Source organism: Notamacropus eugenii, chromosome 1 (assembly GCF_028372415.1).
Source record: "Notamacropus eugenii isolate mMacEug1 chromosome 1, mMacEug1.pri_v2, whole genome shotgun sequence".
In the NCBI taxonomy this organism is placed as follows: Eukaryota; Metazoa; Chordata; class Mammalia; order Diprotodontia; family Macropodidae; genus Notamacropus; species Notamacropus eugenii.
Window position 1 is genome coordinate 246701590 of NC_092872.1, and position 13952 is coordinate 246715541.

At 36.2% G+C, this 13952-nt stretch overlaps 1 protein-coding gene across 1 annotated transcript; it reads right to left on the reverse strand.

Annotated features, from left to right (window-relative positions):
- Nucleotides 1-10238: 10238 nt before the first annotated feature.
- On the reverse strand, nt 10239-11180 carry LOC140524827 (olfactory receptor 6C75-like). The gene has a single exon (XM_072639645.1). It carries the CDS (start codon nt 11178-11180, stop codon nt 10239-10241), a length of 942 nt encoding a protein of 313 aa, XP_072495746.1.
- Between the last annotated feature and the right edge of the window lie 2772 nt (nt 11181-13952).

Consider the following 13952-nt stretch of genomic DNA (forward strand, 5'->3'; position numbering starts at 1 on the left):
GAAATTTTTCTGTGGCCAATGTCTATATCTAAATCATCTATATCTTTCTTTCATTCTTTCATTTTCTTTATTTCCTTCTTTCTTTTCTCTCTCTTTTTCCTTCCTTCCTTCCTTCCTTCCTTCCTTCCTTCCTTCCTTCCTTCCTTCCTTCCTTCCTTCCTTCCTTCCTTCCTTCCTTCCTTCTTTCCTTTCCTTCCTTCCTTCCTTCCTTCCTTCTTTCCTTTCCTTCCTTCCTTCCTTCCTTCCTTCCTTCCTTCCTTCCTTCCTTCCTTCCTTCCTTCCTTCCTTCCTTCCTTCCTCCCTTCCTTCCTTCCTTTCTTTCTTTCCCTTTAAAAATGACAACAGCCTTTATTCATCATCAATACCAACCTCCTCATTTTGCATTTAAGAAAATTTAGGCCCATAGCAATTAATTGACTTTGCCAAATCACACACATAGGAAGCAGTTACATTGAGGTTTGGATCTAAATGTTCCAACTCCACATATTGCAATATTTCCACAGTACCATATAGAGGAATTCAGTACATTAACATCCAAGGCTAAAATTGTTAAATATGATGCAACAGCAGAACTTTGATCACTAGGAGAAAAAGCACTGTGGTGTGGTAAATCTGGAGTGAGAGGAATGGGATTCAATCTAATTTTGCTATATGATCTGGTGAGTTCCTCCTAAAGCAACCATTTTGTGAGGGGCCCTAGGCCTGCCTGCATTCATTCCCTTCCCAGCCATGTTGTTGGCCATATGGCCTTCAAAATCAGGCCTTCACTGCTACATCATCCTGCAGCTTCCCTCAGCTCCTGCAGCCTCCTTGCCTTTCTGGATCTTTCTTTCCTTCTTGAGACCAGTTCCCTCTGAAAGGCCCACCCCCTTTTTCATTGATGAGTTTTTTGTAAGGATTCCATTTTGTGAAAGGGTTCAGGTTTTCCTGTTTTCATTCTCAAGGTTTACAGAGCAAATCCTTTCATTAAGGGGATTTGTTCTGTGATCACTTCAGTCAAAGGGCACCACTTGATGACCTAGAGGACCATATGTGGCCTCAAGACCATAGGTTCCCCACTTCCTTTAGATTAATTGTACATCAAATGATATAAAATTCACTAAAGATGTTTTTGGAAGCATAATGATCTTAAAAATCAATTTGTCTTTCACTTTGTATTTTTTTCCATTTTTATCAAAATTTAATAATGAAAATACAATTATTACTCTACAAGTTATTGCTGTTATTCCTAGTTCTGCCTTCTGGGACCATGTGAAGCAAATCTAATCTCTTTTCAATATTTCAGCTCTTTAAGAATTAGAAGGAAGTGGTTATATACTCCCTAAACTTCAGGCAAACATCACTAATTCCTTCAATTGATCCTTGTTCACTACAGTCTGAAAACTTTCTAGTTTATTTTTGGTCTTTTTAAAATATAGAGGCAATAATTTAATGATATGCTCTACATGATGGGTTCTTAAAGCATTTATTTTGTGTCAGACACATATAGCAATCTGGAGCAATTTATTTTTTTCTTAGTTCAAAATGGCTTTACTTTTACACCTTAAAAATTTTTCCTCAATTAGATGCATTTTTAAACATTTTTAATATTTTGAGCTCCAAATTCTCTTCATTTATCTTTCTATCTCTTCCCTCCTCATTGAGGAGGCAAGCAATTTGATATAGATTATATTTGTGCAGTAATATAAAACATGTTTCCATTTTAGTCATACTGTGAAAAAAACAGACAAAAAGAGGAAAAGAAAGAATTTTAAAAAAAGCATTCTATCATCTGCATTCAGACTCCATCCATTCTTTCTCTGGAGATGAATAGCATTTTTCATCATAAGCCTTTTAGAATTATCTTTGTAATGATTAAGAAATTCCATGAGACTAAGTTTCTGGTTAAATTATAATCATTTTTATTGACTACATCTAGAAAGCAGTCAACAATAACAGGCTTTTTGTTTCCTCAGTAGTCAGAGACCAATATCTTGAATGTTTGATATTTATAAAATCTTTTGGAAAAAGGGGTGAAGAAAGGGTGAAAATCAGCTGTGGTTGGTCAACAAGACAGTGAATATTATAATGGGAGGTGGACTATATATCAAAACAAAGTTCTTGAGTTGCAACACCCAAATCTTGACTCAAGGAGACTTAACAATTTACATATAATCTCTCTGACAAAAAGAGGAATGAACACTGTCCAGGACTCTCTCAGCAAATACAAGAAGGAATGCACTCATTAGCCTAGAATTAGAGTTTATTTTACTATCTGTTGTGATCTTAACTTGGGTAAATCTTTAAGAGAGATGGCTCACATTGTTGATTTCTGGATGAGAAAGTAGAAAAGGAGAAAAAATCTTGTTCCTGATTCAATAATTGTTCATTAAATACAAGAGAGAAATATTCATTTCTCACATCTTGGATCACTGTATTGCTGAGAATAGTTATTCTCTGTTAAGCATCATACAATAATGCTGTTACCATATACAGTGTTCTCCTGGTTCTGCTCATTTGGTGTTATCATTTTTGGTGCCCTTCAAATTCTAATGACATAGATGTATCACTAAATAGATGCTTCCATAATATAAGCATGGTACACACACTCATGGTTGGTTGTTGTCCTTCATCTTCCAAGAGGACCAAAATGACATTACCAAGATAAAGTGAAATTTCATTGTGTCTGACTGTGGCTGATCGGACCAATATGAGCTTGGAATGCTCTACCATAGGTTGGACACAAAATAGTCTGTGTGAACATTTGGGGTGGATATCCCAAATTTGTGCATCCTGCGTTTACTTTGGGCTGTCTTAGTTCTGCTTTACTCAAAGAGCACAGCACTCTTTCTGGGCATGCCATTCTGAGTGGTCCTGTATCACTGTCTCCCATGTTTCACAGTCAAATCCAAAGTTCTTGAGGGAGATCTTGAGAGTGTGCTTGTATTGTTTCTTCTGGTCACTATGTGATCGCCTGCCCCATGTGAGTTCTCCATAAAATAGTCGTTTTGTCAAGCATGCCATTTGCATTTGAACAATATGGCCAGCCCCTTGTAGTTGTGCCCTCTGAAGCATAGTTTGAATACTTGGCAGTTCAGCTTGAGCAAGGACTTCAGTGCCTGGTACCTTATCCTGCCAGGTGATCCTCAGAATCCACATTCATAGATGAATATAGGAGAAAATGAAAGAGAAAGATATCAATATAAAAGAGGTATAACTCAAAGGTAGCTGTACCTCATCTGGAAGGTTCAAAAGCAAAGTATTTCTTCATAGCCTGAACATCATAAGCAAAACTGCTTAAACTAACACTGGAATTGTATCTGCTGCTTTGGGAATTGTAATTTCTCCTCTAGAGTTAATATAAAGTAATTCAAAGTTGGAGAAAGAAGTCTATGAAAATTCACAAGTGAAGCAGTTCTTAGATTTTGCCTTCAACTTGATGTTCTCTATAATTATTGGCAACAGAATTATCCATTTGACCAAACTGTTCTCTCCACATAGACACACACACACACACACACACACACAAGCACACACATCACATTTTTCTCCTTTTTTGCAAGTACTATGAACTATAGAGGCATTTAGGTGTTTGCCATTGAAGCATATCAAATGAGGTAATAATTGTAAAGTACTTAACACAGTGCCTCATAGAGCTATACGAATGTTAGTGATGATGATGATGGTGGTGATTGGTGGTAGTGGTGATGATGATGATGGACAGGTATATTCTGGGCAGGTGGGTAAGAACATAATAATACTCTATAATTTTCTTCATTAAAATTAATACAAAGAAGTTTCTTATTATCTAGATTTGTGGAATGCCTTTTCTACTTGTAGAGAAGATAGATGTATTCATCATCTATATCTGTTTTTAATAACTCTGAGAAATTATAACATACAATTTCCATAGAGAATGATTATTTCCTTTTTTCAGTTTTACAGAAATCTATTAGTTCTTATATTTTCCCTCAATTGTTTCCCCGAACTTTCCACCAAATATTTTCCTTTTCTCTATGCTAATATTTCTGCTTGCTTGTTTCTGTTGCCATTCTTTCCCTGAGTAGGAGAATTATTTTCTTTGCTTCCATGGATTTAAAAAAATTCTTTTAACCCAGATGTAGAGTTAATAAAATCAATATCTCCATAAAATGTGGAACTGGAAGCAACTTCAAATATTTAATCTAAACCTCTCATTTTATGAAGAAACTTAAGCCTAAGGATAAGTGACTTACCCAAGGTCACCAGACATGTTCATCAATGGTTGACAATAATCTTACAGTGAAAATAAGTAAGTATTTAATACTGAAAGAGTAAGAATGAGTCATGAAAATAATATAGAATATAATTTGAGTACTCTATTGAGGGCTGAAGAGAGTGAGTGAGAAGCCTGACCATTCCTTCTTTGACATTAAGTTCATTAAGATGAATTCTGGTTTCTAGCAGCTTAGGTTTCTTCTTTTATTGGAAGGTGTCTTCTAGGGACATGGTATACTGAGACTTTGTTCGGCCTAGAGGCCAATGAGCTACCCGAGCCTTCTTACCTTTCGCAGGTCTTCGGTGGCCAACCGGATAAATGTATTGAGAGAAGAGACTTTCCAGAGTCAAACAAGGGTTAGGCTTTATTCAGGGTCTTGGTTACGTATCCATATGCAGGGTGAGTTCTTCCTTAGGTGAGAGGAATCCTCCTTCTCCCAAGTGGCAAGGACCATACAGCAAGAGGATGGGAGTGGAAGAGGGGGGGGACCCTCTTCCCTCCAAGGGCCCCTCAGCCAAAGAGCGCCTTCAGGCTTTCCTGTTCCTACTTAAGCTCTCCTGCCGCATAGTTTGCACGTGAATACCATGCGTGCTCTCAGACCCTAGCTGGTCAACAACAAGTGTGCTCAGACCACGGGCCAATCTCAAGGGTGGGATGCTCTCCCCAGCAAGCTTCCCACTGAGAAGAGGTGGAAATGCACGAGATAGCCCATGTTTCACGCCTCAGTTCCCAGCTGTTCCCTGGGGGGCCTCGTGAGAACTCTGAGGTTTAGAAATCCTCACTTTTACCTGCCTGAGACTGTCCTCATGAAACTAAGCTTACACCCCTAACAAGACTTTATTTCAGATGTCCACTCTCATTGAGAACCACAGAGATTCCTGTATACATTTTTCTTATCTGTAAAAATAGTGACTTTTTTTTTGGTAAAACCTTGTTGTCCTCAAAGTAACTTTGAGAAGTCACCTCCATACTACCTTGAACTTTTGCTTTTTTATCATTGCTTTTTAGATATAAACTTCACATTGTTCTATATCTAGGCCCCTGGAGAAGATGAAATATCTCTTCCTTAGTCTGTATTACATGGGCATGTTTATTTCCCTGGGATTTGGTTACAGATCTTCACCAATGTCTTATTCTGACATTTTGCCATGCAAATGGAGTTGAACTTATTTTCCCAAAGACTGTATTTCCACAGTACAATATTTGATTGATTCTATAAAACTGGAAAAAATTTGAATATGGATCTGACATTCAAGAACCAGACTAGCCAAACGTGGAGACTGACCATGTGTTTGGTCACAACATCCCATGAACCAATCTACTAAAATGGAAAGGACTATGACATGTGTCAGCCATCCACACTGTTGCACCCATAAATCCTCTCAAACATTTATTCCAGAGCTTTTGAGGTTCAAATGTAGCTTATGTCTTCTAAGCTCAATTTGCCTCTCAAAGCATTGTCAGAGTACCCTGAACAATACGTTGTCTTGGCTTGGATATTCTTATCCCAAAAGTTCTCAACCTTATAGCCAGACCATTAAAATGTCTGTGATAGTGGTATGTAGATCCATGATATAATCCACAGATATTGACAACATTTGGAAAATTTAAGGTCAGCAAGGGGATGAGAAGAAAGGGTCACAAAATATATATATTTGCTGATATGGAGTCTAAATAATGCCAAAGCTTCAGGTCAGTCTGGAGGGGTCATTGACCTTGAGTCTTTGAACTTGTTTTATTTATTGTATTTGTTTATGTTTATATTTAAATAAATCTATTTATTTAATTTTGAATATTTTAATAACTTTTTCAATATAATTAATTTCCATTTTCACCCAATGTATTTTATTTTATAAACATGATTCTGAGGTGTGCTTCATAGGACTCATCAAACATTGCAAATGGAATCCCAAACCTCCCAGTTAGAGAGTAGAATATAGTTGAAAGAGTGGAGAAAATCAGAATAGACTAGCCTAGAACAGATCTAAGAAAAGCAAAATCTACTCTGCCTAGAACATAGATGAGACTAGAATGTAGCTATACGGAGTAGAACAGACCAGAACATCACTACGTAAAACACACTGGACTAGAACTATATGGAGTAGACTAGATTTAAATATAGCTGAGCAGAACAGTCTACACTGGAATGTAGCTGAGAAGAGCAGAATAGACTAGACTGAGAATACAAGAAGATCCAGAGAATTACAATAGATATGTGATTGTTTTTAATATGGCAAAAATACATTTATCAATAAGTGGACCTGAAGGAAAAATGGATAAATGGTTGGTTGTTGTACAATATACCTAATATGTAAGGTTTCCCTTCTAACCATCCTGGTCTTAGTCAGTTTCAGGGTTGTTTCTCTGTTTACAGAATACTGTTCTAGCCCTAAATCATTGGGATGATGATGGTGATGATCATGAGTGTGTATATATATGTGTGCACAAGTGTACACAAAAATAAAGAAGGAGAAAACTTCATTGTTGTCCATGGAAAGACTCAGCAATGAAGTAGGGAGGAGTGGTTATTATCAGGATTATCATCTCTGGTCTACAAATGAAGATGAAATCAAATTTTCCATTCAATTCAATAAAGGTTTATTAATCTACTATATGAAAAATACTTGTTAGGCATTAGGTTTACAAAGATGGAAGAGAAAACTGTCCCTGACCTCAGAGATCTTAATTCTAATGGTAGATGGCAGCTCTATGGTGAAAAAAATAAGAAAATACAAGGTATTGTGAGTAAGGAGAGAAGATTAATTACCAGAACTGTTGGAAAGGATTCATCAACCCACATTGACTATGTCTTTAAGGACATACAGTACAATTCTTCTCTGGAGCTTAAAATATGTCAACATGCACATAATTGATAATTGCTTAGCACCCTCCCCTACATACTCATTAAAATACATATATACACATCCAACTACGTTCTATGCACCATTCTTCAATTTGGCACAGTGAATTTGGGACAGTCAGAACAATGAGGTGAAACTATTCCAATACTGCCAAAGGTCTATTCTGTCCTCAGTGGGGGATATCTCACTCTACGGATGATGCAATTCCTTTATTGTCATAATAATGACAAGACAAAATACAAATACAAAATGCTCTATTGGACATTTAAGGCTCATAACTTAGCCCCTTCCTCCTACCTTTCCAGTCACTTTACATCTTACTCCCCAACAAGTATGCTTCAATCCAGCGACACTGAACTCCTGAGCCATGAATGCTCCATCTCTCAGCTCTGCCATTTTCTCTGACTGTGTCCTATGCTTACATTGCTCTCCCTCCTCTGCCCCAACTATTGACTTCCCTGGCTTCCTTTAACTCTCCATTAAAATCCTGCCTTCTACAGGAAGTCCTCTTCAATCTCTCTTATCTCCAATGCCTTCCCTCTGTTAATTATTTCATATTTATCTTGTATCTAAGTTGCTTTGCATATATTCCTATCGGTGTTTTCTTCTTCATTAGATTTTAAGCTCCTTGAGGGCAGGGATTATCTTTTGTCTCTCTTTGTATCCCCAGTATTCAGCACAATGACTGGCACATAATAAGAGGCTAAAAATGTGTATTGTTTGATGTTGGAGAGAGGGATACTGTGACCCAGAGAGGTTAATGACTTGCCCCAAATCACACAGGAACTAATTCATAAAGCAGGATTTGAACCAATTCTTCTGTCTCAAAATTGAACATGATTTCCATTATATCTTGTTGCCTCTTTATTTGGTTATTCACAAGGTAGATGTATTTTGTATGGCTCTAAAAAGCAAAATTAGGTGGAGGTTTCATATGAGACAATTTCTGAATTATTTCTAAATCTTAACTGAATTGTGTTACTCATTAAACTGAATAATCATGCTGACAGGGAATGATGGTACATTTTCATATTCATCTTTTTTATAATCCCTCCAGTGGCATCACCCATTGTGTGATACTTTATGATTATTGTTTCTTTAATGTTTTTCCCTTTCTGGGGAGATGGCTTTTTATTCACTTGTGATTAAATGTTTGAACAAACTCTCTATTTAATAGAACAGCATTACAAGAAGAGTCCTAAGTGGTTTTAGAAAAAATTCATTCTCTCAGGTCTTTATGCTGAATGAGAAACAATTAATCAAAGTCTCTCAGTCCAGTCCCACAAGGTATTCTAATGTTTCTTTTGGATCTGTACTCCTAAAGTTTTCCTATAGCTTGATCTCTAATTCGAAGATCAGAGAATGCTTCCAGGGCTTCTGTCAACCATGTGTGCCATTATTATGCTCCTCAGTTGATAGCAAGCACATAACAGTGAAATGACCCTAATTCAGAAAGAAGACATATACTATCTAATCCACCTATATTTTAAGCAAAAAGTCCTAAGACTAGAGGGCTTGTACTTGGAGTTGTGAATGGTGCAGTAAAGGCAATGTTGGTTATGGCATGAGCAAAATCTGGGTTCAAATCCTGCCTCTCTCCCTGCCTCTGCCATTCCCCTGTTGACAAGGCATCCCTTCAAGTTCCTAAGTCTGTCTCTACTTCAATTACCTCGCTTGCAAAATGAGAATAATTATAGCTAATATACCAGTCCTAGAGTTATTATAAGGCTTAAATGAGATTGTTTGTGCAGAGTGCTCTGTAAACGTTAATGTGCTCTATAAATCTTAGCAATGTTAGATGAGTTAATTATTGATTTTATTATGGGAGTTGAACCAGATACCCTCTGAGATCAATTCCAGCTAAAAATATGCGACCCTGAGATTTTCACTTAACATAAGGCACTTTTATTTTAAATAGTATTTTGTTTTCCCTGAATTATATACGCAGAAAATTTTTAGCATTTATTTTACAGAATTTTCAGTTCCAATATTTCTCTTTTCCTCCCTTCTCTTCCTTCTTCCTAAAATGCTAAGCAATTTGATATAGGTTATATATGTGCAATAACATAAAATGTATCTCCATACTAGACATAATTGTGAAAGAAGAAATAGATCAAAAGGAAAAAAACACAAAAAACAAAGTAAGTAAAAAAAGCATAATTTCACCTGCATTTAGAACCTATCTGTCCTTTATCTGGATGTAGACAGCCTTTTCCATCATGTGCCCTTTCTAATTGTCTTGAATCACTGTGTTGCAGAGAAGAGCTAATTTATTCACAGTTGATCATCACACAATGTTGCTGATATTGTGTGCAATGTTTTCCAGGTCCTGCTCATTTAATTTTGAACAGTTCATACAAGTCTGTCCAAGTTTTTCTGAAATCTGCTTCATCATTATTTCTTGTTGCACAATAGTATTCCATTATATTCATATTCCACACTTTATTCAGCCATTCCCCGTTGACAAGGCATACCTTCATTTTCTAATGTTTTGAAAATAAGAAAAGGGCTGCTATATATATATATATATATATATATATATATATATATATTTGCACATGTATATCCTTTTCTTTTTCTATGATTTCTTTGGGTTACAGACCTAGTACTGTTATAGCTGGATCAAAGGATATGAACAATTTATTTGCCTTTTCAGCATAATTCCAAAGTTCCCTTCAAAATGGTTAGATCAGTTCACAACTCCAACAGTACATTATTGTCCCAATTTTTCCACATCCTCTCCAACATTTATCATTTTCCTTTTTTGGCATCTTATCTAATCTGATAGGTGTGAAGTGGTACCTTTGAGTTATTTTAATTTGCATTTTTCTAATCAAAAGTGATTTAGAGTACTTCTTCATACGATTATAGATAGCTTTGATTTCTTAATATCTTTGACCATATTTATCAATTGGGGAATGACCAGCATTCTTGCAAATTTGATTCACTTCTCTATATATTAGAGAAATGAGACGTTAATCAGAGACACTTTCTGTAAAGATTAAGGTAGTTTTATCTCATTAGAAGTGATCCACAATGGACTGTCTAATGAGGAAATGAATCTCTTATCATTTGACATTATAATGGAGTGTGTGGAGGATTAGTTGAAATAATTTGTCTTCCAACTATAAGGTGGTTGGTTATCTCAACAATTTCATCCTGTAAATAACATTCCTCAAAGCCAATCTGAACTGCTTATTTCGTAAAGTGTAAATGAAGGGGTTCAGTACAGGGGTAACCACAGCGTTCATGAGAGCTGCCTCTCTGTTGGTGTCTAATCTGTTGGCTTGACTGGGCTTTATATATATAAAAATGCAACTGCCATACATTAGAAAGAGGACAATGAGGTGAGAAGAACAGGTGGAGAAAGCTTTCTGGCGTTCCTTGGCTGATGGGAGATTCACTATTGTGACTGTAATATTGATGTAACAAATGATTGTGACAGCAAGGGAAGATGGAATGATAAACAGAGCGAGAAAAAAAGCCAATGATTCAACAAATCTTGTGTCAGAGCATGAGAGTTGTGTCAGAGGACCAAGATCACATAAGAAATGTTTGATGATATTTGGGCCACAGTAGGATAGCTGAGACACCTTTACAACTAGACCAGTTGTTACAATGATTCCCATGCCGCAACAGAACAGAATCAAAAGGAAGCAGACCCTCATTGTCATGATAGTGGGGTAATGCAGAGGGTTGCAAATTGCCATGTATCGATCCATAGACATTACAGCCATGAGGAAGAAGTCTGAGACCCCAAGAGAAAGAAAGACAAAGGCTTGAGTCAGGCAGGCAGCAAAGGAAATGGTTTGCATACCTGATAGAAAGATTGCCAGCAATTTGGGAATAACACTTGTTGTAAAACAGCATTCCAGGAAAGAGAAACCACTGAGGAAAAGGTACATTGGTATTTGGAGGCGATGGTCCATGCACACGGTTGTGATGATGACTGTATTTCCAATGATAGACACGAGGTATAGCAGTAGAAAGACCACAAAGAGGAGTTTCCCGAGGTGCTGGATAGCAGGAAATCCCTCTAAAATGAATTCCTCAATATTTGTCTCATTTCTCATTTTCGCCATTTTGTTATGGAACCTATAAAACAGAAAGGATCTTTTGGTTCAGCTTGCATTTAATTTTCCCTAATTATGTGCATTGTGCTTTGCTAGACACAGGGGTGCACAAGCTTGTTGCAATTCAGTCTTTAGCCTCAAAAACCTTATAACTGAAGAGGCATCTTTAAAGTGTCATCTCCATTCCACTGAGCAACTAAATACCCGTCATGCCTGAGGATAGCTGGATAACTTAAATTAGGTGATGGAGTGGGAAATATACTCAAATAATTTAGACAGTTGGACAAGTTTTAAGTTTTTGGAAGTGGTCAAATAGCATATCCTGAGAGATTCAACATAGAGATTATTCTTGTATTTCAGAAAAGGGAGTGGGAGAAGGGGATAAGGTTTCCAACGAGATAGAAGCAGCATTGCAGTTGAGGTGAACCTTGAAGGAGTAAGAAAGGTATCATCACCAGGTGCTCTTAGCCTGGCATCCATGAACTTAGTTTGTAAATTTCAATAATATTTCAGCATAACTATTTTACTTTTGCAATCATATATTTTCTTTTTCACTTAATTGTAATCTTTAGACTGAACCTCCATATCTTGCCCCAGCCTGGAAGTTCAACAATCACTCACAGCTCAATTTCAGTGCTAATTAGCTACTCTCTTTCTGACCAGGGCTGATGTGCTGCATTCTAGGCACTATACTCCTTGGTGATGGACTTAGCACCATCATCCAATCAGCTTTAGTTCTTCTGTAGCTTACAACCCCGAGAACTCAAATGAATCATCCTCCCAGCCTGTCCAGGAGCAGGGACCATAGGCATCTATTACCATAACCAGCCTACATATTTTATTTTATTCATTTAAAGGTATTATTTAGAGGAATCCATGAACTCCATTACACCACCAAAAGGGGCCATCTCACACACACACAGGCACACACACTCACACATACACACATACATGAAGAATCACTGCACTAGGGCAAAAAGAGAGTATATGAGATGAAGACATTCTAGCCATGGAGGATAGAATGAATAAAAGTCTAAAGCTAGGAAGGTATAGGATGAAATCAGTGATATAACCCAGGGATCAACCAATAAATTAAAAAGCATTAATTAAGCTCCTATTATGTGCTGGGGACTGAACTATACCTTGAGAACACAAAGACGGGTAAAAAACAGTCCCTGGGAACCATGAATATAATAATAACCTCTTTGGCTAGTGAGTAGAATATGTAAAGGGCTGTGTCATGAAATCACAATATCAAATTTTATTAGAGCAAAACCATGGTGTATAAATCTAAAATAATTTGGAATTTATTGCATTGCTTCATATATCTTCATACAGGATGCTTTTAAATACATGGGATTAGTTTTTTCAAGTAAATTTAATAAATCCAATCTGATTTAATCCAACAAACATTTATTAAGCACTCACCATGCAATGCACTGAAGCTATGAAGCTAAAATATAAAATAGTTCCTGCCCTCAGGGAGATTATGTTCTGCTCAGGACACACTATATACATATACTGATCAATTATCTAAACCAAAAAGATGAAAATGAGTATAATGTTATCTTAAAGTTCAATATTTCAATATTTAGTTTTTAAATTAATCTATGCTTACATGACTTGATTGCTGGTAAATTTTCATTTTAAAATATTTCTTCCATTAATATTTGTATAACGAATCTGACATTTCATTGCAGCTATGTGTCTTGACATCTGAGCATCAGCCTAGCTAATGGGTGAGACTCATTACCAGAATTTATTGATCATGGCAATAAAACTTTGACACATTTTGATTGGCAACTAGGTGACCTAGTAGATTGATTACTGCACCATCAGTCAGGAATACCTGAGTGCAAAAGTGATCTTAAACACTTAATAGATGTGTATGCCTGGATGAATCACTTAACCTCTACCTCAGTTTCCTCACCTGTAAAATGGAAATAACAATAGCACCTACCTCCCAGGTTGTTGTATGGATTAAATGAGACTATTCTAAAGAGCTTTGGAAACATTAAAGCTCTTCATAAAATATAAGTTAGAAATATATTCAATAATAATTAGTCTGCTCTATAGATCTCACAATGTTCAAGAACATACCTTTTATTATGTCAATCAACATATTTCTCAAGTGCCTACTATGATACAGATACTCTGATAGGTACTGGGGTCACAAATTCAAAAGAATAAATTTCAAAGTAAAGTAATTAATATTATTTATTTTTTGACATAATGCTTTCATGAAATAATAAAATTTAACTTCATTTAACTTCTTTCAAAATTATGTGGGATAGAAAAGGTACCTTTGAAACAATTAAGAAGTTGGAGTTCATAGAGAATAATCAGTTTGCCTAGGATCAAGGAGCTAATGTGTAGAGCTATGTCTTCTGAATGACTTTGCAACACTACTCTCTGCCTCTTTACATAGAATATTTTGCCTTCAAGGCAATGATTTGTATCATATAATAGTTTCTCACTCAAATCGTAATTCAAAGTTGTGCTGTGTATAGAATATGAGACTCAGAGTCAGCAAGACTCAGTTCAAATTTTCCCTCTCATACTTGCTGGCTGTATAACCCTGTGCCAATCATTAAAATTCTCTTTACCTCAGTTTCCTCCTCTGTAATATGGGAATAACAATAATATCTCTCTCTCAGTTCCGAGTATAAATGAGATAACATTTGTAAAGAACTTTACAATTAAAGCACTACACAAATGCCATTATTATTTTTATTATTTATTTTTCACGTATATCCTAAGCAAGAGGAATTAAGATCAGAA

Coding starts and splice junctions, on each gene's coding strand:
- LOC140524827 (XM_072639645.1), bottom strand. CDS start 11,180: ATGGCGAAAATGAGAAATGAGACAAATATTGAGGAATTCATTTTAGAG.